The 21,728-nt window shown below is 62.2% G+C and overlaps 3 protein-coding genes across 5 annotated transcripts in view; 1 reads left to right on the top strand and 2 right to left on the bottom strand.

Moving 5' to 3' along the window:
• The window catches only part of ANKRD52 (ankyrin repeat domain 52), a 28,233-nt gene extending 17,058 nt beyond the window's left edge, over positions 1-11,175 (top strand). For both annotated transcript variants that reach the window (XM_055792070.1, XM_055792071.1), the window contains 7 exons: positions 269-356; positions 1,194-1,277; positions 1,465-1,610; positions 1,812-1,894; positions 2,375-2,457; positions 2,657-2,748; positions 3,375-11,175. In XM_055792070.1, coding sequence (XP_055648045.1) covers positions 269-356; positions 1,194-1,277; positions 1,465-1,610; positions 1,812-1,894; positions 2,375-2,457; positions 2,657-2,748; positions 3,375-3,619 — 821 coding nt within the window. In that variant the 3' untranslated portion in view covers positions 3,620-11,175. The remainder of the gene's footprint in view (positions 1-268; positions 357-1,193; positions 1,278-1,464; positions 1,611-1,811; positions 1,895-2,374; positions 2,458-2,656; positions 2,749-3,374) is intronic.
• A 2,584-nt stretch (positions 11,176-13,759) lies between these two features.
• SLC39A5 (solute carrier family 39 member 5) lies at positions 13,760-19,540 on the bottom strand. Of its 2 annotated transcripts, none has more exons than XM_055792072.1 (11): positions 19,452-19,540; positions 17,744-18,137; positions 17,445-17,628; positions 17,148-17,322; positions 16,452-16,621; positions 16,216-16,353; positions 16,076-16,136; positions 15,802-16,002; positions 14,640-14,720; positions 14,377-14,567; positions 13,760-14,301 (listed from the first exon to the last, which is right to left on the bottom strand). In XM_055792072.1, exons 2-11 carry the CDS (start codon positions 17,866-17,868, stop codon positions 14,152-14,154), a joined length of 1,476 nt encoding a protein of 491 aa, XP_055648047.1. In that variant the 5' UTR covers positions 17,869-18,137; positions 19,452-19,540; the 3' UTR covers positions 13,760-14,151. The 2 variants fall into 2 exon arrangements, with proteins under 2 accessions (XP_055648047.1, XP_055648048.1); XM_055792073.1 differs by having other exon boundaries at positions 13,760-14,235.
• Positions 19,541-19,693: 153 nt separating this feature from the next.
• On the bottom strand, positions 19,694-21,716 carry NABP2 (nucleic acid binding protein 2). Its single transcript, XM_055792248.1, has 7 exons — positions 21,514-21,716; positions 21,117-21,211; positions 20,891-21,029; positions 20,718-20,789; positions 20,534-20,615; positions 20,356-20,422; positions 19,694-20,237 (listed from the first exon to the last, which is right to left on the bottom strand). The coding sequence occupies exons 1-7, from the start codon at positions 21,699-21,701 to the stop codon at positions 20,065-20,067; spliced, it is 816 nt and encodes a 271-aa protein (XP_055648223.1). The 5' UTR covers positions 21,702-21,716; the 3' UTR covers positions 19,694-20,064.
• Positions 21,717-21,728: the final 12 nt, after the last annotated feature.

Here is a 21,728-nt window from a genome sequence, read left to right as displayed (position 1 = left end):
GTGGCTGTGAAGTCCTTCAGGAGATGGTGTGGAATTAGAAACCTCCTGAAATGCAGCAGCTTTGCTGCCAGAGGGGAAACAAACCCGCTGCCTCTGTGCTGGGGGGTGGGTTTGTGTGGGCACTTGGGTGTCGTGGGCCCTGTGCGACCTCTGGGGCCTCCAGCTCTGGACAGGGGGAGAACCAGAGGGGCCTTCAGTCCCTTCTTGCTCTGTCACAGGTGAGGGACCGCAGGCCAGGTACTGTATTTCTGTCCCTCTCTTCTTACAGGGCACGAAGATTGTCTTGAATTGTTACTTGAACACAATCCGTTTGCATACCTAGAAGGAAACCCCTTTACTCCATTGCACTGTGCAGTGTAAGTGGCGCCTGGGACCTGCCCTGGGTTCCTCCCAGCCCCGGTGATGTGGGAGAGGGGACACTCTGCGTGGAGGAGCTCCTAACCCTGCCCTTCTTGCCGAGGGCTCCAGCAGCCCCTCAGGGTGGTACCACCTGCTCATCCCAGCTCCCACGTGGCAGGGAGGTGGTGGCTGGACTGCTGGAGGTCCTGGGGGAGCTGGGAAGCGGCTGTCTCGTTGGCTGCGTGCCGCAAAGCCAGGGCTGTTGGGTACCGGCCTCCCACGCCAGCAGGCCTTCAGCTCCATGGAGCTGCCAAGGGCTGGTGGCTCAGCCCTTGCTGGCCCTCTTGGCTGGCTCATTTCTGCTCATTGGTTGTGGAGCATCTCAGAAAATCTCCTGCCATGAGGCTCTGGTGGGAGAAGGGCTCCGTGTTGTTCCCAGCCGCCTTCCTCAGAGGTGTCTGGGGCAGCGTGAGCGTGATCCCTGGGGTCCCACCGGGCACGGAGGGGTTTGGGGCTGACCTCGGTCGTTCCTTGGCTCTGCACGCCAGCAGAGGAAGGAGTGTGCTGTCCTTGGCAGCTGTGGGGGGATGAGGAAGGTGGAGGCATTGCCACCTTCCGCCTGGGGTGGGCTTGGTGCATCCTTGGCACCCCTCGCAGCAGAGGGATGGGCAAGGCTGTTGTCTGGCATGGTGCTGCGTTTCCCTGATTAATGTGAAGGGTAAAGGGGTGTTTTACCCTAAACAACTCCAGCTGCTGTTGGCGTCTGAGCCCCAGGAGCGCGCTGCTCACTCCCACTGCAGACGTGCTCATGCCGCTTGGTCTTGTTTTAACTTCTCTTCTCATCCTCACCGCAGAATTAACAACCAGGACGGCACTGCTGAAATGCTGGTGGAAGCATTAGGTGCCAAGATTGTTAATAGCAGAGATGCCAAAGGAAGGTGAGTGCAGACTCGTCCCTCTCTTGTCACCCACTCCCTGGTGCCGCTGGGTGGTGGCTGTGACTCCTGCTGTAATCTCCACATGGCACGAAGGGACCCTGACGTCCCCAAACATGCTGTAGGCCTGGGCAGTCTTGCTGGGGTGGGTGCTGTGCCCTCCTCTTCACCAGCTCTCTCGCCTTCCCAGGACACCCCTTCACGCTGCTGCCTTTGCAGACAACATCCACGGTTTACAGCTGCTCCTGCGCCACCAAGCCGAGGTGGACATGACCGACAAGCTGGGGAGGACCCCCCTCATGATGGCTTCTGAGAACGGGCACACTGCAGCAGTCGGTACGCTTTCCCCAGTACGGGGTGTGAGCTCCCTGTGCCTCCTCCGTCAGCGGGTCCTCTGGGAGCCGGGCTGTCCCCCTCCTCACGGCGCGCTGGGACAGCTGCCCCCACTCCTGCCCCCTCGGCCAGTGGCTGCTGCCCCACGCTGCGCCGCGCTCTGTGCTGCTTCTCAACAGCAGCTGTCTTCCCTCCTCGTTTCAGAGTTCCTGCTGTACCAAGCAAAAGCAAATATAACTGTGCTGGATGTCAACAAGAACACAGCTCTTCACCTGGCCTGCAGCAAGGTAGGGAGATGGCCCCTCGCAGCTGTGCTTGCACTCACCATCACCTTCAGCCTCGGCACCTTAATGAGACGGGTTGTCTGCCCACTCCTGCCCCGCCAGAGCAGAGGTGACGGCCCTGGGCTTGCTCTGCCTGCCTGCTTACCTGTCTTGACCTGCGCAGATGCTCCTGATACAGTTTCGAGCAGCTTGGGTTGTAGCCCAGACCCATCGTGTATTTTTCCTGGGGACCCCCTCTCTGAGCTGGGGGGTGCGGTGGGAGCAGGAGGCTTTGGGCAGTGCATCCATGCAGAGGAGGAGATGATGGAGGGGACAGCAGCTTGTCTTAGGCCCCGCCAAAGTGGTGAATCGTTGTAAAGGTTGGGTTTAGGGAACGTTTCTGTATCCCAGGGAATCACGTTCCACTCGGAGACAGCACCAGGTCCCCTCCACCGCCCCCACCTTCCTCCTCCTGTGCTATAAACAGTCCGGTCTCCTTTCCAGGGCCATGAAAAGTGTGCCTTGTTGATCCTGGGGGAAACCCAAGACCTTGGCCTTATCAATGCAAGTAACAGTGCTCTGCAGATGTGAGTATTTGGACAGCTGGTGCCAGTGGGGAAAACCAGGGCTTTACTGGGCGGGGGTGATGCGCTGGTGGTAGGACGGTGGTGGGAGCTCTGCGCTTGCTCCCTGCGAGCCCCTTGTTGTAGCCCAAGGTGTTAAAGGGGCCGGGGGGGGGAGGGAAGCTCTGCCACCGGGTTCACGCCACCTTTCCCTCCTCCCCAGGCCGCTCCACATCGCAGCTCGGAACGGGCTGGCCTCCGTCGTCCAGGCCCTGCTCAGCAGAGGTGCCACTGTGCTGGCTGTGGATGAAGAAGGTGCGTCTTCCTCGCGGGTACCCCGGGGGGGGGTCGGTGTGATGTCCCTGTGGGCCGGGGGCTGCCTGGGGAAGAAGCGCTCAGCCAGGGTGGAAGGATTTCTGCATCCTCCCCAGCTGAGCAGCTTGTGGCATCGCAGAAACAGCCTGGGCGAGGACGTTAGCACCCCGCAAAAGCATTTCCAGGTCCCGCAGGTGTTTGAAATTTGTTTTTTTACCCACCCCACCCCCCCCCGTGCATCTTCTGGTGGCTGGCTGCCTCTCCTGCCAGGCACAAAACCTGTCCAGCCTGAGCCAGCAATAAGCTGTTGACTCACTCGCAAGTTGGCAGAAACTGGTTGTTGTGGCCAGAAGCTTTTTCTCCCAGTGGTTCTTGCTCTGCTGGAATACCTTTAAGTTGTGGAAAACCGTCGTGTCTGCCATGCTGCCAGGGCTTCTCAGCCCCTTTTTATTCATCTCCTACTGATCCTGGCACACTTCAAAGCAGTTGCTGCGATTGCCGGTGCCCAGAAGCGGGGTCTTTTGAGATAGAGAAATATAACGCAGGGGGGAAAAACGCCCCGACCGAAGCGTTCCCCGGGGAAGGCGCCCACCCGGGGCGATCCCTCACCCCTGGATTTCTTCTAGGTCATACCCCAGCCTTGGCATGCGCCCCCAACAAGGACGTTGCCGACTGCCTGGCACTTATCCTCTCCACCATGAAGCCTTTCCCACCTAAAGACGCCATCAGCTCTTTCAGCTTCAACCTCCTCAAGAACTGCGGCATTGCAGCCAAAACCGCCGCCTGCGGGGCTCTGCCCAACGGCAGCACCTGCCCCTACAGCAAGGACCGGCACAATGCCATCGGCTTGGACGGCTGTTACTCGGAGTAGCTTAAACTATGGGTGACCTAATATCTTATTATATTTATTTAGAAATTCTATAAATATAGGGCACTTTAAAGGAGAACAAGACTGGGCAGGCCTTCTAGCGTGGCCGGGTAGACCAAGAGTTCAGAGCTTCCTCTTCTCGCTGGATTGCCAGCGTGGTGTCAAAGCTGTTAATTGGTTTAACGAGCAGCTGGCAGTGCCGTTCCCGTCCCCTGCCCTTTCTCGGCCCTCTCCCCGTCAGCGCGTGCTCGTACCCCTCTGACGGCAGGGCAGGAGAGGGATGCTGTGGGATTAGGGCTTTGCCCAGCCGAGGCGGGTACCACCATCCACTGGCCCGCAGATGGAAAGGGGGTTCCCCACCCCACCCCCCGGCCCAGAGCTTTCAGGGAGGGTTGAAATCAATTCTGGCATTTCCCAACGCCCTGTGCCAGCCTCCTGCCCTGCCTCGCCTGGGGGCTGCCCCCCAGGGCTGCCCTGAGCCCCCCCGCTCCCTCCGGCTGGGATGGGGAAGCCTGAACTCTTGGTGGGATGGGGGGGGTGGGAGTCTTTGGGAATTGGCTGGTCTTGCAGGCGCTGGGGTGGGTGTTAGCTCCTGGCCAAGTGCCACTGTAACTGCTCCTCTCTTGCAATCACTTTTTTTCTCACGCTCATCCTTCAATTCCAATACAAACACTTGAATCAAGATCTACTGTACCTGGGACACTAAAATATCCTTTTGGCAGCTGTCATTTATATGCAAAAACGGGTGCTGCTGCCCAACCCCGCAGTCGGCTGGCTGCGGATGCGCTGCTGGAGCCTCCCTCCCCACACCAGGCACTTTAGGGATTCTGTTGGTTGGTTGTTTTTTTTTTTTTTTTTTTCCTTGGCAAAATGTCGGATCCTAAGAAATTATTCTTTTTTGAATTTTCGTTCTCTGTTTTGCGTGGCCGTTTCCATGCGAGAGTCAGTGTTGCTTTTTTTTTTAAAAAAAAAAAAGTTATTTATAAAGAAACGAGCATTTACCTTTAAAAAAACAACAAAAACCATAAAAAAAATTCTGAAAGTTTTAGCCTTTTAATAAGGAAAAAAATGCACTTCAAAGTCCTTATTCACAACCCTGAGTAAGTCTGTGTTTATTTTTCTAATGCAGCATCTTGGCAGGTTTATTAGCGTGCGTGTATGTGGGATCATTGTTTTTTGTTTCGGGTTTTCTTTTTTTAATTTTAGAAATCATATTTATAATGCAGGTTTGAAGCAGTCGAGAACGTTGCACTGTTTGGTTTTTTTGGTTGTTTTTTTTTTCCATTGGTTTTTGGGTTTGTTTTTTTCCTTCTGAATTACTGTAACAGTATCGTGTGCAAAAAAACAATACTCTTTCTCCATATCACGAGTCTGTTCAAAGCCAAAGACTGGGATGCAGAGAATGAGAACGGGCTGACAGGGCAACAAGCATTTCGGGAACCGTCTTCTCCCCCGACCTCCTCTCCCTCCGCAGCCTTGCCGAAAGCCAGGAGCGCAGGGCTGGGGCTCCTGCCCCGTCGCCACCCCTGGGGGCATCCCAGCGTGATCCCACTGGGATGGGAGCAGGGAGAAAAGGATCCCTTTCTCCCCACCGAGTCCTTGGTGGCCGCTCGCCTCCTCTGCCGGTGAGACTGCGACGGGACGGCACGAGCCTTGCGCTGCGGCTCTTCTGCCCAGCGCTTCAGAGAGAAAAAGCATTTCCGTAACCAAAATAAGGTATTACGTCTTTTTTTCTTCTTGTTTTGGTTTTTTTTTTTTTTTTTTTTTTTTTTTTAAATAGTTTCTAAATGAAGGTGGCTCCTGTTAGCGCAGTGTTTGTCGGGTTTAGGTTGTGGTGTGGAGCGGGCACTGGAGCCGGCCGTTCCCAGTGGAGGCTCCCGGTGGGTGAGGGTGCTGCTGGCAGCCCGCAGGGAGCGTCCCCTCGCACTGTTTCTTTCTTTTACCAAAGCCAAACTTTTAGAACCAAATAATGAAGTTTCAGTCTTGGCCTTTGGGTGATAAGCACATTTTCTTCATGTTTCACGTAGGAGTTATTCCCAGAGGGGAGCGGGCTCGGGGGCTTCTCGTTGCTCTCGCTCTGCACCAGCTGCCGGCGGAGCTCGGTCCCCCCGGCCCGTTGCCCACCTGCACTTCGTTCAGCAAAGCACTTGAGAAATTTGCCCTTGGCAAGATCTCGGAGCAGGAGGGATGCTCAGCCTGGTCCCTGGAGGGCTCCGTTCCCTGCGCGCTGGGGTCCGGGGTGCTTCTGACGGGCAAGGCTCCTCTGGCTGCTCCGGAGGGATTTTCCCGTTCCGGACCGCGAGCCCCGCTCCACCCCGCTCTCTGCAAGGTGGTGGCAACGGCTTGTTGGGCCAGTGGGTCCCCTCCTTCGGTGCCAGTGGAGGATCGTGTCCCTGGCTGACCGCATCTCCCCCTCCCCCGCTCCCCCCCCAACCCTCTAGCTTGAAAGAAAGTGTTAACCTTTCTGCACCGAATACCTCAGTTCGGAACCAGAATAAACTCACGAAACTTGAATAAAAAGATCCTTTTTGAAGATCCTTTTCAGTATTCTACAGAGGAGAACTGGAAAAAGAGACTTGTTTACATTGCTGTCAAGTCCGCACTTGCCTCTTGCAGCTCTTTCCCTTTCTGGGAGGAATTTAGGCATCACTTTATCTCTTCTCGCTGCTGGCCCTCACCCTCCCTGCAGGGCAGGAAAATGGGTCCAAAGTCCTGAGCTGTCGTCTTCAAGGGCTAAAGTACTTTTTCAGGCACACGGAGGGGCTGAGCTGCCACCGGCCCTGGCGCGGGCGACGATTCCCTGGGATGGGGACGGGTTCACAGCGGGGCAGACCCGGGGGCCGTGACAGCTCCATCCTCTTGAGCGATGCTCCGGCTCTCCCGGCGTCAGCTGGGAAAAGCTGGGAGGCACCGGCAGAGCTGGACCATCCCACGCTGCACCCGCTGCCGGAGGGACGTGGCTGTGCCCCTCCTGCCCTGGTCCTCGATGCCGGACGGCTTTAGCATCGCCGGTGGGGGATGGGACTCCAGCACCGTTTCACTTGAACACAGCTTTTTCCTGTAGCCAGGGTGAGAGCGTTCCTTAGAGCACATGGAGAATGCTGCTTTTCCTTCACCTCGCCCCCCGCCCCCCCCCCCCCCCCCCCCCCCCCCCTTATTTTTTGGACTATTATTGTGGTTTTCAGTTTCTTGGTTTAGAGAAGAATACTGATCTCTCTTTTGGCCTTGTTTCTGTGCTACGACGTGTTACCTTCCGCTCAACATGACGACGAAAACTATGACGAGACAATCAATGTGATCTCTGTAAGGGCTTCTCCATTTCTTCTCTGCGGCACCATGCTTTATCTACGCGCGTTCTTTGCTCTTAGCGAGGATCTTTTTCTCCCCTCCCCTTGTGTCTTATTAAAAATAATAATAATAATGATAATAATAATAATAATGATGGAGGGAAACGAGGTTTCAGCAGCGCATCCGTAGCCTTGGGAGCACATGGGAGGAAACATGGGGGGGGGGGGGGAGGGAGGGGGGGAAGGGGGGACGTGCGGCCAGTTTCCTTGCGGGTCCCAGTCTTGTTCTCCTTTAACGCTGTATTGTATACATTTGACAGCACAGCTTGACAATTTAAGTAATAATCGAAGTGTTTGGTAATAATGCATTATTTTGCTAAACGAGATTTGTGATGGTTTCCCTAGTGCATTGTAAAGAGGGATGGAGGGAAACTTCCGCTGCCCTGCCCCCACCCCACCCCCGACCCCTCGGCTGGGGGCTCCCCCAAATCTTCCTTCCCATGGACCTTGATGCCAAAGTTGGACCATTCCCGCTTAGCGTTCTGCCGGCGCCCGGCATCCATTTGGTGTAGCTTTCACCAAGCAGCGACTTTTTTGGCTTCCCCCCACCCCCCACCCCGATACTTCAACCTCTTGGTTTTGAAGACGCAGGCACCGGATCACCCATCCCCCTCCGCTGCCCCCCAAAAAAAGGAAGTTTCTCTCCGCCCCCTTGGTCCAAAGCACTTGCTTCAAGTAATAAGCACTTTTGTTAAAGCATGAGTCTGGATTCCCTTTAGCATCCCACGGGATTAGAGAGCAGCAAGAGCGGAAGGGATAAGAGAGTGTCTTTGGGTTTGGTTGTTTTTTTTTTTAATTTTTTTTTTTCATTTTTGATTTTAAAAAGTTTGTTTCTAGGGAATGAATGAACAAAGGGAAAGTTGCGTTTTTCGAGAGAGAAGTAAAAAAAAAAAAAAACCACACAAAAAAAAAAAAAAAAAGAAGAAAACCAACAGCACAAATACATTTCAAAACTCAAAAGGTGTATTTGCACTGCCATTGCGAGAGAAAGGGGCTGCCAGCCCTGCGGCCCCGCTGAGCCATATAAACTGCTGACAAACACTGAATGTAACGTCCTTGCGGAGGGCAGCCCGGGGAGGCCGGGCTTGGCTTTATTCTTGACAGGCACTTCAATGAAAATTCAAAAATAACCTAACGAGGATGAGAATCTGGTTGGTGTTTCTTTTGTTGTCGCTGTTCCCCAGCTGCAGGCAATTGGAAATTTTGGGGGTTTTCTATAGGAAAAATGTTTCCCCCCTTTTCCCCATCCCCTTCTCCCCCTCTGCCCCATCCCTGTCCTGGACGGAGCATGGAGCTCCCTTGACCAAAAGCGAGATGCAGATGAGACACCCCCCTCCCACCCCAGCCCCCATTGACCACATCCTGGGGCTGGAATCCGGCAGATATAAAAGTAGCACTAAAAACAAAGCAAAATCTCCAAAAATATGGAACAGAGTTTTGTTGGTCTTGGCTTTGTTTTTTTTTACTATTTTTTTTTTGTTTTTACTGTTTGTTTGAAACACTTGGAGTGTGACAGTGATTCTGCAGGTCCCCCGGGGTCCCCCAGCGTGTGCGGGGTCAGGTCTGAGTGAGAAACAAGAGGAAAACCAAAACAAAGAACAAAAAACTGCAAAGACCCCAGAAACAATCTTTTTCTTTTGATTTTATTGTGTCGTTTGGTGGGGCAGGGGGATGGGCCCAGGGAGCTCCCTTGGCTCGAGGCTCCCCGTGTCCCCCCGCCTGCCGCAGGGACCACAAATGGGGGGGACCTCAGGGGTCCCCCCCAGGCGCGACCGTCGGGGTGGGACTCGTGCAGGCTGCCAGCCCACACGCTCACCTTTGCCTTCAGTAAGAAACCAAAGGAAAAACCAACCCCTTCCATCCAGGATACTGGCACGGACATGCGGATTCTTTGGTTTGGGTTTGGGGTTTGGTTTTTTGTTTTTCTTCTTTTTCTTTCCTTTTTTCCCCTCCTTTTCGTTGTTTTTGTTTGTTTTTCTCCAAGGACGCGAGGAAGCTGTTCAAACCTCTTCTCCTGGCTGAATTTTTTCTGGGCTCAGCAGTGCTGGGTGCACTTGAAAAGAGGAAAAAAAAGCAAAACAAACAACAAAAAAAAAAAAACAAAAAACAAAAAACGAAAAAAAAAACAAAAAACCCAACAAAGCTGAGACTTGGCCGAAGCATCGGCGGGAGCTTCGGAGCGGGGAGGCGGAGGGTAACGTATACACGAGGCGAGGGAGCTGCCGGGAGCTCGCCGAGGGGGAGCAGGGGCTCTTTGCATCGCGGCTTTTTAGTTCAACTAAAATCTGCGCGGATGAGGCTGGAACGGGATGGAGTGGGAGCCCCCCAGGGGCAGGGCGGGGAAGGGGGGATGCATCCCTAAGGATTCGAAGGCATCTGTAGCAAGCTCTGTGTCTTTACAATATCCTATGTGTAAATGCTGCACCTCTGTATATTATGCACATAAACATTTCTTTGAATAAGATAGGACAGACCTCATCAGCAGTCAGGTATAAATGACTTTTCCTCTTCTGTGTCTCGGTGTTCTGGCGTGCGTGTGTGTGCAAGCGGTTCATGTGCGGGTTCGTGTGTCTGGCCATTGTCTGAGCTTCCCGCGCAGGGGAGGTGGAGGGGGAAAAACAAAAAAAACAAACAAAAAAAAACAAAAACAAAAAAAAGAGGAAAAATAGCCTTACTCGACCCAGTCGTATCGATATTGTTCATCAACTTGAAAATAATAAAGTTCAATGCATGGAAGAGCCGCGGTGCATGGCCGTGGGTGTGATGTTTTGGAGATCCAGGATGCCGAGCGTCTTGTGCATCCCAAAGCTCTCGGTGCTGCTGGGGTTTCTCCTGTAGCTGCAGAGGGTGGGCGGCTGCCTCGAGGGCCGGGTCCTTCCTCCTGTCCTTTTCATATTTTTTTTCTTTTTTTCCTGAAGCCGTAGGGAGCGAATTCCTCTCGGTTTGACCAAAACTGCCATTTCTGTGGTGCTCTGCACTTGGTCTCCAGGGCTTGTCGTCGGTCCTGGGAGCGCCGGGGTGCTGCAGGTCCTCACCGTGCTGCTCTGCCTGCCCGTGGCCGGCACTGCCCGTCCGCCCGCAGACCTGCTGCTGGCGTCCTCGCCGCGAGAGCCAAAGGACGTGGAGATGGAGCCGCCGGTCTGGTTAGTCCGAGTCAGCTGAAACGCGGTGGCTGGTGGAGGGGTCCCAGCGGAGGGGTCCCAGCCTCGCCGCAGGATGGGGCGGGTGGGCACCACTGGGGCAGCTGGATGCTGGCAGCATCCCGTTCCTGAATTTTGCACTATGTGAAATGTGGCCAGTGTAGGAGGTAGGGGGTGTGGAGGGGGCACGCTGCCCCGCTCCTGCCTGCAAGAAACCTGGGGAGGGTGGGGGTGACCAAAAGCAAAAGGTGGCGCAGGCTGGTGGTGGCTGCGAGGGTCCCGACAGGCTGGGAGCTACGGTGCAGGGAGCTCGGGGGGGGGGCTGTTAAGACAAAACCAGAGCCGGTCCTGAGCATGGGATTTGAGAATGTTTTTCCTGCTTGAAGGTACCAACCAGAACGGTTGCATTCTTCAGCATCCCCCGTCGCGTGCCGGAGCGGGGCTGGGGGGGTGCTGTGCAGGGGCTGGGGGGTGCTGTGCAGGGGCTGGCTGTGGCTGCGAGTGGAATGGTGCTCAGAGCCAGTCCTTGTCCTTCTGTGTCCCAGAAACTTCTCGCGTGCCCTGTCACGGTTCCCTTGGCCCTTACCAGCGTGGGGCTCAGCGGAGGGGAGGTGGGGTGGGCAGAGGGGGGCTCAGGGCAAAACCTGGGGCCCAGCTGGTTTGGCGAGGGGATGGAGCCTGAATTCCAGCCTGGCAGGCGGGTCCTTCCCAGGGTCACATCCTTGCTTGTCCCCCTGGGCCGGCATCCCACGGCGGCCGTGCTCCGCTGCAGCTGGTGGGCACACACGTCCCGAAGCGACCTCGGCAGCGCAGGCTTGAAAATTGCACTGAAATTGTTCTGTGCTAGTCCCTCTCCCCCCCCAGCCGCCTGGGATTTCTAGTTTGAGCCCTCTGTTTCTCCTGCCAGCCTGCGTTCCCTCTCCTGCACGCCCCAAACCCACCGAGGCTCCCGTTCCCAGTGGTGAGAGCCAAGAGCTCCCACCGCATCCCAGCGCGACGGAGCAGGGACTGGGCAGGGAGCTGCCTGGCCTGTGGCGGGGGAGCTTCCCGACACTTCCCCGCTCTTTGTGTCCAGCAAACGTCATTAAACGCGGCAGGGCATCGGGCTGGATCCCACCGTGGGCTGGGATTTCACGTGAGTTGGTGTCTGGGCAGGGCTGGCCGTTAAATAGCATGTGTGTGCCGGGGGGATCCAGTGCTGCCGGTTGGAGACCCCCTGGATCCCGGCGTTCCGAGACCTCTCCAGGGTCCGGAGTGTGGCTCCGTGTACCCCTGTGCGTGCGCCTGCTCCCTCTCAGCCGGCACCCCCGTAGCTCTAAGGATTTCAGAGCCCTCCAAGACCCCTTGCAAAAAGTCCTTTTCAAGTCATTCGGTCAGTTCTTCCCTTCCTTTTTCCTCCTTGATACATATGGAAGGGAGTTTTACGGAGATTTGCTTCGTTTCGCACCCGTCCCGCAGCAGGGGAGCACAGGCTGGTAGCGGAGGGCTCGGACCCCCGGCCCCCTGCAGCCGGGTCTCGCACCGGGCGACCCGCAGCCTTTCGGCTGGTCCCACCAGCTGGTCCATGTTTGACGCCTGTTACATCCCTCCCGGACCATGTTTTGATGCCCTCCGGCTGCTCTGGGGAGGCAGCGGTGGGTCCTCTGCCCGTCGCTCGTCCCTCGTGGGTGTCCAGTGTGGTGGGTGTCAGGAGGGGTCTTGGGGCATCCGTGTCCGGCTGTGGATGAGCCAAACGCGGGAAGCGGGCGCTGGCGCTTGGCAGAGCTGCTCCTCGGGCATCCCCGAAGCAATCGGCACCTGGCTGCCCTTGTGGGGACTGAAGCCCACCCTCAGTCACCACAGGCCGGGGAGCAGCAGGGACATTCGCTCGTCCCCTCGGCTGCGCCCCGGGGCGCTGCCGGCGCCTTGGACGCTTCGGTCCCTGGTGCTGGATTTTGGGCTGTTTCAGACCTTTGGAGGGGGCAGAGTGCGACGTTCCCAGGGGAGAGGACCTGAGCTGGTTCCTCTCCCAGCTCCGTCTGCTCTGGGCACCCCAAGCCCCTGCGCTTCAGGGGTGCCCCGGTGCGAGAGACCCCAGGGATGGGGGGCACCGATCCCCCCATCCGCCGGGCTGGCCAGCTGCGTCCAGAGAGGAGCTCTGTGCCGTGGGAAGAGCCAGGGCGGGATGGCGGAGCCTCTTCGGGCTCATTTGTGGGGTGTTAGATAACGAAGAGCTGCTTGAATTTGCGTTTTCTCTGCACTGTTCACACCTACCTCTGGCAATAGCGGGGCTGGGGCGCGGGGCTGGGGAAATCCTTTCCCACCTCACGGCGCTGGAGCACGGCTGTGGCGCACGCAGCGAGGGCAGGAGCCACCGGGCTCTACCCGTACCAGGCAAGCCCCCTTCTCCCGGCACGGCAAGGTGGGGGTCGAGGGGGAGAGCGGCCCCAGGTGAGCCCCTCACCCCCCAGCCCCCCCCCCCCCCCCCCCCCGCGGCTCGGTGCCCGTGCCAGCCCCGCACGCTTAGCATCACCCGCGTGTCCCTGGGTAGCAGCTGCTCCGTCTCCTCCGAAGGTGTTTTTATTTTAACTCCCCGGCTTCGTTCCCCTCCGGTGCACTGAAATGTGGAACCTGCTGAGCAAAAAGCAGCGTGCGGTCGCGCTGATGTTCGTCAGCAGCGTGGCCTTAATTGGCAGCCGTTCTTGCTGAGGGCCTTTAACGTGGATGCCTTTGTCCTTGGGCAGGGAGGGAGAGGCGAGCGTGCCAGTGTCAGGGGACGGTGCCCGAAGCGTCCCTGCCATCGGCACCATCCCCAGCTGGCAGAGGCAGGGTCCGCGCTCTGTCCTGCGGTACAGATCCCGGCGTCGATCCCGGTGTCGATCCCGGTGGTTCAGGCGTCTCCCTCCCCTCTGTAGGCGCTTCATCCTTCAACCACTGGTTCAAAGCACAAGTGCGTGGCCTGGCGAGGAGGGCTCCGCTCTGGGGGGTACGCGGGGGCTCCCAGCCCCTCGTCCCCCCTGCACACCCACCCTGTGAGACCCGCCGCAAGTAGGGTAGAATTTTGATGTGCAATGTAAAAAATTAAAAAAAAAAAAAAAAAAAGTATGAAATCCCCCCGGGGCCGTCGCGGCGGCCTCGAGGTGCCGGGTGCCTTGGTGGGCAAACTGAGCCATGTCCCCCCGCGCTTGCTGGGTTCTCGCCCTTCTCCGGAGCAGGCGCCCCAGAGAGCCCCGAAATCAGCCCCCCCCTCCCCCCCCAGCCAAGCACTTGTCTCTGGGCAGAGGAAACCGGAGCGAGCAGAATCCCAGCGTGTGGGGCGAGGGGAACGCAGAACCGTTCAGCCCCCGGGCTGTCCTAGGGCACGTGTGAGGCGGTACGTAGGAGAAGGAAATCAGCCCAACAAGCCATCCGTCCCCGCCGCGCAGACGCTACCCCCTCAGCTCCTCACCCCTGCCTGAGCCTAGTGAGCGGTGACTTTTGTCTCAGATATGTTCCATATATGTATTTTCAGAAATCCTGCATCACCTTCGGGGAGGGAGGGAGGGAGGGGGGTGGGTGGGAAAGGAACTAAAAAGAAATAAAAAAAAATAGAAAGGAAAAAAAGAAAAAAAGAAAAAAGCATTCAGACTTGATCTATTTTATACAATGTAAGCTGCGACCAAGTCCTGTTATTCATATTGTGGCTTTGAATCAATTATGTTTATTAAAATGCTATTGCTTCTATGTCCTGTCGTCCTTTCTCCGCTAAAGGCTGGTCCGGGGCGAGCGGGAAGGGGACACGCACTCGGTGTCACCCCGGAGCAGGACATGCGAGTGCCCCACTGCCATCCCACCCTGGGGGGCACTGGGCGCCCTGGGAGGGGACACGGGGCGCAAAAAGGGGACCCCACATCCTCTCCCCCCACGGAGCCTTCCAGGGATGGCGGCTGCTGCTGAGGGTCTCGGGAGGAGGGGAGACAGTCCAGTCCTGGGGGCGTGCTGAGGGTCCTGCCGTCCTTCCAGCTGAGCCGCCGTGCTTCCCTGCTCCCGGGTGGCCGTGGGGGCGCGTGGGGCCAAGCCCCGGGGATGCTCAGGGCTGCAGCCAGGCATGGATGTGTCCCTCAGCGAGGGCGATGCCCAGCATGATGCCGCTGCCCAGCAGGAACCCCGTGTTCTGCAGGAGGAAGCAGCCCCAGGTGCCCTCGCCAGGGGTCTCGGCACGCCGCAGCGTCTCGGGGAGCTGGGGCAGAGCAGGGGCTCAGTGGGGCCGGCACGGGGTCCAGCACCCTGGCCGTCCCCCCAGCCTCCCCCTTACCATGTCAGCCAAGGCAACGTAGAGGAAGATGCCGGCGGTGGTGGTGAGGATCCAGGGGGTGAGGTGGGATGCGCTCTGCCCCACGGCCACCCCCACCGCTGCCCCCAGGCAGGAGAGCAGGGCCGAGAGCAGGTTGAGGAGCAGGATGGTGCGGGGAGCCGTGCCCGCCTGGAGCAGCACTGCCAGGTCACCTGCAGCAAGAGGAGGGTGGGTGGTGGGGGGCCGCGGGGGTGCCAGGGCTGGGGGGGGGACCAGACACCTACCCAGCTCGTGAGGCAGCTCGTGGCAGAGCACGGCCAGCGCGGTGCTGAGGCCGCTGGAGAGGCTGTGGGAGAAGGCGGCACCTGCGGGAAGAGGGTCCTTCGCCCCAGACCTGCATGGACCCTGTGCCCCGATGCACTGCACAGCCCTGTCCCTGTGCCCCTGGGCACCGTGCACCCTGGGCACCCCTCGTGTCCCTGTCCCTGTGCCTCAACGCACTGTGCACCCCGTGCACCGCTGTCCCTGTGCCCCGATGCACTGCACGCCCTGTACACCCCTGTGGCTCACCCCTTGTCCCCCTGTCCCTGTGCCCTGATGCACCATGCACCCCACGCACCAATTGTCCCCCTGTCCCTGTCCCCCGATGCACTGGCACCCTGGGCACCCCCTGTCCCTGTGCACCCCTTACCCCTCTCTCCCTGTGCCCCAATGCACTGGCACCCTGTGCACCCCTGTCCCTGTGCACCCCTTGTCCCCCTGTCCCTGTGCCCCGATGCACCATGCACCCCATGCACCAATTGTGTCCCTGTCCCCCGATGCACTAGCACCCTGCGCACCCCCTGTCCCTGTGCCTCAACGCACCACGTACTCCTGTCCCTGTGCATCCCCTGTCCCTGGGCACCCCTTGCCCCTCTCTCCCTGTGCCCCAATGCACTGGCACCCTGTGCACCCCTGTCCCTGTGCCTCAACGCACTGTGCACCCCGTGCACCGCTGTCCCTGTGCCCCGATGCACTGCACGCCCTGTACACCCCTGTGGCTCGGTGCACTGTGGACCCCTGTCCCTGTGCACCCCTTGTCCCCCTGTCCCTGTGCCCCGATGCACCAGCACCCCATGCACTCCTGTCCCTGTGCACCCCTTGTCTTCCTGTCCCTGTGCCCCAATGCATCGATACCCTGCGCACCCCTATCCCTGTGCCCCGATGCACCATGCACCCCATGCACCAATTGTCCCCCTGTCCCTGTCCCCCGATGCACCAGCACCCTGCGCACCCCTGTTCCTGTGCCCTGATGCACCAGCACCCTGCGAACGCCTGTCCCTGTGCACCCCTTGTCCCCCTGTCCCTGTGCCCCGATGCACCAGCACCCCGTGCACCCCTGTCCCCGTGCACCCCTGTCCCCGTGCGCTCCTTGTCCCCCTGGCTCCATCTCCCCGTGCCCCTCACCGATGGCCAGCCCGTCCGTCAGGTTGTGGACCCCGTCGCCCAGCACCACCATCCAGACAATGTCAGCGGCCCCGGGGCTGAGGGGCAGCGTGGGGCCATGGGAGTGTCCGTGGGAGTGTCCGTGGGGGTGCCCGTGGGGGTGCCCGTGGGGGCTGAGCTCCAGTTCTGGCTCCGGTGCCGTCAGGTGTCGCAGCTCGGCCCCTGCGGTGGGAGAGATGTGGGGTGGGGGCCAGGGCCAGGGGCTACGGGCACTGCAGGGGGCGAGGGGTCCTACCTCCTCGGGATGGTGCCGGGGCCCCCACGACCACACTGGGGGTCTCTCCAGGGGAGCGTCCCTGGGGAAGGCAGAGGCGTCGGGTGCAAAGCCGGAGCCAGTGGCAGCCCCCCGCCCTCCCCAGCGCCCGTGGCTCTCACCGTGGCCCCCCGGCTCCGCCGCAGCATCCCCAGGAGCAGCTCCACCAGGAAGAGCAGGTAGATGCCCCCCAGCACCGCCAGCCCCTGCAGCACCGCAGCCCCTGGCTCCGCCGGTGTCTCCTGGTGCCCCCCCTGGGCCTGGACACGGGTGACCGGGTGGCTCAGGAGACCCCGACACCCCGGTCCCCCCAGGGTGCCCCACGCCACCTCCAGCCTGCGGGGTGGGGGGTACCTACGTGGGGCCAGAGGTGGAGCAGGGCATCCCCGCAGAGTGTCCCCACGGCCAGCGCCACCAGGAAGGCCAGCAGCGAGCGGAAGAAGCTGCGGCTCAGCAGTGGGACGAGGACGACGGCCAGGGCGGAGGGCACGCTGACAAAGGTGACGGCCAGGAGCCCCCAGCCCAGTGCTGCGGGGCGGGTGAGACCGGCATGGCTGGAGCAGGAGGGTGCAGGACCCCCAGGGATGGGGATGCAGAATGGGGGTCCTTGGGGATGCAGGGATGGGGACTCCAGGAGTGGGAATGTGGGGGGATGGGAACTTGGGGCTGGGGCACGGATGCAGGAATGGTTGATGCAGGGATGGGGTGACAGGGACTGGGGATGTGGGGAGTCACCTCTGGAGGGATCCAGGGTGGCAGTGAAGGGCTGGGGGAGCTGGTGGTGGAGGAGCCGGGGATGGGGACGCAGGGACAAGGTCCACAGCGTGCAGGGACAGGGGACACGGGGACCAGACAGGGGGTACCTGGGGATGGGGGCGCAGGGACAGGGTCCACAGGGTGCAGGGACAGGGGACACGGGGACCAGACAGGGGGTACCTGGGGACGGGGATGCAGTGATGCGAGACCCAGGGTGATGACAGCCCTGGGAATGGGGCTGCAGGGACTGGGGACCCAACAGGGCCGGCGGCCAGCGAGGGGCCCGGGTTGGGGTTACCTGGCCACAGGGCCCCCCCCGGGGGAGGCAGTGTCACCTCATCGCTGTGCTGGATGCAGACGCGGCTGTCGATCTGGTAGAGCAGGGCCGGGCAGAGGAGGGTGAACTGCTCCGGCGTCAGCTGCGGCACCGCGTCCAGCCCAAAATTCACCAGCAGCTGGGTGACATTGAGGCACTGGGGGATGGGGTGGGTAGTGGTGGGTGGCGCTGGGGGGGGTGTGCCCAGCTCCTGGGTCCCGCTGTGGCCCCCCAGGGGCTCCCAGCATGTGGCAGCGGGTGCCCCCCAGCCCCACTCACGTCGTCGTGCGGGTGGTCCACGCTGGAGTGCTCCAAGCCCAGCACCCTCCCCAGCAGGCTCAGGCCAGGCTGGTCCCGCCGGGGTGGTGGTTGGGGGGCCCCGTGGCTCCCAGGGGTGACCCCAGCACTGGGGGGCTCAACGGGCACCGGCTTCATCCAGCTTTTTGTCTGGGATGGCCGCGGGCTGGGTGGGGGGGCCATGAGCACGAATGAGCCACCCCATGTCACGCCAAGCTTTGGGGGCAGCCCCCCGGCAGCGGGCAAGGCAGGGGGGGGGCGGGGGGTGCGTTTCCAGGTACCTGGAGGGGCGGTTGGGTGCTGGGGTGCTGGGTGCCGGGTCCCCGCCATGCTCCCAGAGGGGGGTGCCGGTGCCGGTGCTTCTCCTCCTGCACCTCCAGCAGGTCGAGGTGGCTGACGTGGCCATGGCCGAGCTCCTCGTGCTGGATCTGCACCACCTGCACGCGGCCCAGCCCCAGGCTGCCCAGCAGCCGCGCCAGCCCCTCGAAGGGCAGCGTCCCGTTGGCCCCGTACTGCCCGAAGAGCTGCTGCAGGTAGTAGCCGTGCTCCTGCGCCGCGTCCTGCCCCGGCCCCCCCCCCGGCCCCCAGAGCCAGCAGCCCCAGGGCGCCCAGGAGGAGCCCAGGGGGGCCCATGGGGCCGGATCCTGCAGGCAGCGGCGGGGGTCCCCGGCAGAGCTGGGGGAGAAAAGGGCACTGGTGCAAAGGCGGTGGGAGCTGCGGTGTCCCCAAGCCCCCTCGCCGGCCCGTGGGGTGTAGATGTGGGGTGTCCCCCCGCCCTGGGGACAACTGGAAAGCAACAGGCGGCACCAGGGACATGGCGGGGGACACGTGGCCCTGCACCGGGGCACAGGGACACCCACGGGGGAGTGGGGCTGGGGGGCTGGGCAAGGCCACCGGCTGTCCTTGTGCCCCCCATCAAGGGACAGGGGCTGGGGGGGCAGGCAAGGCCACCATCGTGCCCCCCATCAAGGGACAGGGGCTGGGGGGACTGGGCAAGGCCACCATCGTGCCCCCCATCATGGGACAGGGGCTGGGGGGACTGGGTAAGGCCACCAGCTGTCCCTGTGCCCCCCATCAAGGGACAGGGGCTGGGGGGACTGGGTAAGGCCACCAGCTGTCCCTGTGTCCCCCATCAAGGGACAGGGGCTGGGGGGACTGGGTAAGGCCACCAGCTGTCCCTGTGCCCCCCATCAAGGGACAGGGGCTGGGGGGGACTGGGCAAGGCCACCAGCTGTCCCTGTGCCCCCCATCAAGGGACACCCACCCTGGAGTGGGGCTGGGGGCTGGGCAAGGCCACCAGCTGTCCCTGTGCCCCCCATCAAGGGACACCCACCCTGGAGGGGGGCTGGGGGCTGGGCAAGGCCACCGGCTGTCCTCGTGCTCCCCATCGGCTGGGCTGCCAGGGTGGGCGATGGGGGGGGGGGGGGGGCGTGGGGACAAGGCTGGGGGACACACGCGGTGACACTTGTCCTTGAGGGGAAGGTTTTGCAACTGGGGCAGCTTTTGTGTTGGAGTTAATGTTTCACCGGGCAGGGAGATAACGCTGGTGGCACCCCCCCCAGCAGGGCGCGCGCTCCCCCAGCCCCCCACCCGCGCCCCCCAGGCACCCACCCACAGCCCCACCGTGGCCACATCCCCCCCACCCCACCCCCTCCAGCTCCCACCCCACCGTGGGGGCCATGGGAACAGCGAAGCGCGGGTGGGATGGCCGTGGGGTCTGTCCACCCCACTCCACGTGGGACCCGGACCCACCGATGCCGTGGGGCTGGGAAAATCCCGTGACTCCGGGAGCTGGCGCCCCGCCGCCATCCCCACCGCGGCACGAGGCGCCAGGGGTGCCCCCACCCTCCCCAGAGCTGACCCCCCCCCACCTTGGTGGGTCTCACGGCATCATCCCATCTGCGGGGCCACGTCCCGCTGGGTACCACGCCGGCATCGCCCGCGCCCCCCAGCACCCCCCCGCCGCGCCCCCCCCCCCCAGGGTCTCACCTGGGGCCGCACTGTGCCGATGGCGGGGGCCGGGGGGCACGCCACTGCCCGTCCCCCGTCCCCGTGCCACGGCCGCACCGTCTGCTGCACCCGAACCGGGGGGGGGGCAAGGGTCACCAGGCGCTGCTCCCAGCCAGCCCCCGTGGCGGGAGGGGCCGCGGGGAGGGCCTTAAAGGGCGAGGGGGGCCCGGACCCCCCGCCCCGGGGCTGGGGGTGGCGAGCAGGCGAGGCGCAGGCAGGTCAGCCTTCATTAATCAACTTTTATTAACACCTGCCCCAACAGGTCCCAGGCGCCTGCCTTGGCACACACGAGGGCAGGCGGTGGCTGGGGGCGGGGGGGGGCACAGCCGGGGGGGGGCTGTGGACCCCCAGACCCAGGGGTGGCCAGGCTGCAGTCGCGCGGCTCAGCCCCGTCCTGCCCGGGACCCCCGAGCCCGGCCGGCCCAGGACTGGGGGACCCAGGCCACCCTCGCCCCCCCTGGAGGCACGTGAGTGGGGCCAGCGGGGCCCAGCCAGCCCCCTCCTCACCCTGGGGGCTGCTCAGGGCCGGGGACCCCCCCTCAAACTGTACCGGGGAGTGGAGGGAGAGGGGCCGTGGGGGGGTCCCAGCCCGTTATCTTTTGCTGCTCCTCCGCGTCTCCTTGCCATTGCTGACGGGGCCGGCGGCAGGGCCGGGGTGGCCGGGCTGGCTGCGGGTGATGCGGCCGCTGGGGGGGTGCGCGGGAGCGCTGGGGGGGTGCGCGGGGCCCCCCGGGCTCAGCCCATTCCCGTTCTGGCTGTCGGGGGCTGGAAGCGGAGCAGAACACCAGGAGGAAGGTGATGTTGGAGGCACCCTCGAGCTGGGGGGTGACACCCGGGGGTCCCTCCTATGTCCCCAAGGTGGGGAGGGGGCTGTGTGACCTACCTGGGGGTGCTGCGGGGGGGCCCTGGCTGGTTTGTGAAGCAGCCGGACTCACGCTCTCGTTCTGGGCCTGCAGAGGAGATGGTGACACCCCAGGTGACACCCCATGTGCCGGAGCGGTTGCGCTCGGGGGGCCAGGGGGTCTCGGTGGTGCCAGCTTGGGCCCCCCCCCCCAACTCACCCCTTTGCTCTGCGACTGCTGCGCCACGTACTCGGGGTTGGGCTCGCTGAAGTTGGGCACCTCGGAGTAGACCATGCAGAACCTGCCAGCAAAGGGGGGCGATGGGGTCCCCCTGCTGCACCCCAGCCCCCCCCCCCCCCAACACCCCTCCCTGCTCCAGCGAGACCCCCGGCCCCCTCCTTACTCGCCAATCTTCTGCAGGTCACCCCCGCGCCCCGTGTAGAGGGTCAGGCAGCCCTTGAAGACAGACGCGTACCTGGGGGGGAAGGGTCGGGGGCGTCAGGCTGGGGGTGTCAGGCCAGGGGGAGCGTTTGGGGGGTGGGTGGGGACCCCGGGGGTGCCCCCTCCCCGTCCTACCCCTTGGTGAGGCGGATGATGTCGCCGGGCTGGATGAGGTTCCCCACATCATCCCACACCGAGATGTTGATGCTGCCCGTCTTGTCGGCCACCTTGCAGGTCCGCACCTCGTGCCCGTCCTTCGTCTTCGTCACCCGGCCTGGGGGTGGCAGGGGGTCAGGGGGGCGGGGGGGGGGGGGGGGCGCGTGGCCCCGGCCCGCCCCCCCCCCCCCGCCATCACACCCACCCGTCTCCAGCACGATGAAGATGAGGTTGAGGTTCTTCAGCCCCGGTTTCACGTCCTTCACCAGCGTCTCGGTGCTCATGGTGCCGGCGGGGGCCCTGCAGACGCAGCCGTCACCCCCAGCCCCACAAGGGGACACCGCGGGGTGGGGGGACACACCGGGGGACACACACCCCCCGGCGCCCCCGGGACGGGCCCCCGGGGATGGGGCTCAGCCAGCGGCGGGGGCAGCACCGCTGGGACCACCGGGCTCTGGGGCTACCGGGGAGGGGGCTACCAGGGCGGGGGCTACCGGGCCCAGGCCCGGGCGTGCTCGGGGCCCTGCCCTCCCGCCCCGCCGCCAGGGGGCGCTCACCGGCCCTGCCCGCGCTGCCCCCCCCGCCCCGCTGCGCGCGCTGACCTGCCGGAGCGCCGCCGCCGCGGGCACTCCCGGAAGTTGCCGGCCGCCACCTCAGGCGGCCAATCAGCGCGCCGGGGTCGGAGGACGTGCCTCTTCTCTGACCAATAGCAGTGCAATAGCAGAAGAAGGCGGGTCCCAGGGGGCGGTAAGGAGGAAGCCCCGCCCATGCCCCGCCCCTCGCGGGTCATGGAGCCCGCCCCGACCAGCGAGTTCTG

This window comes from Falco peregrinus, chromosome 19, assembly GCF_023634155.1.
Source record: "Falco peregrinus isolate bFalPer1 chromosome 19, bFalPer1.pri, whole genome shotgun sequence".
Taxonomy (NCBI): Eukaryota; Metazoa; Chordata; class Aves; order Falconiformes; family Falconidae; genus Falco; species Falco peregrinus.
Note: the sequence above shows the minus strand (reverse complement) of the source record. Positions and strands in the feature narration are given on the sequence as shown.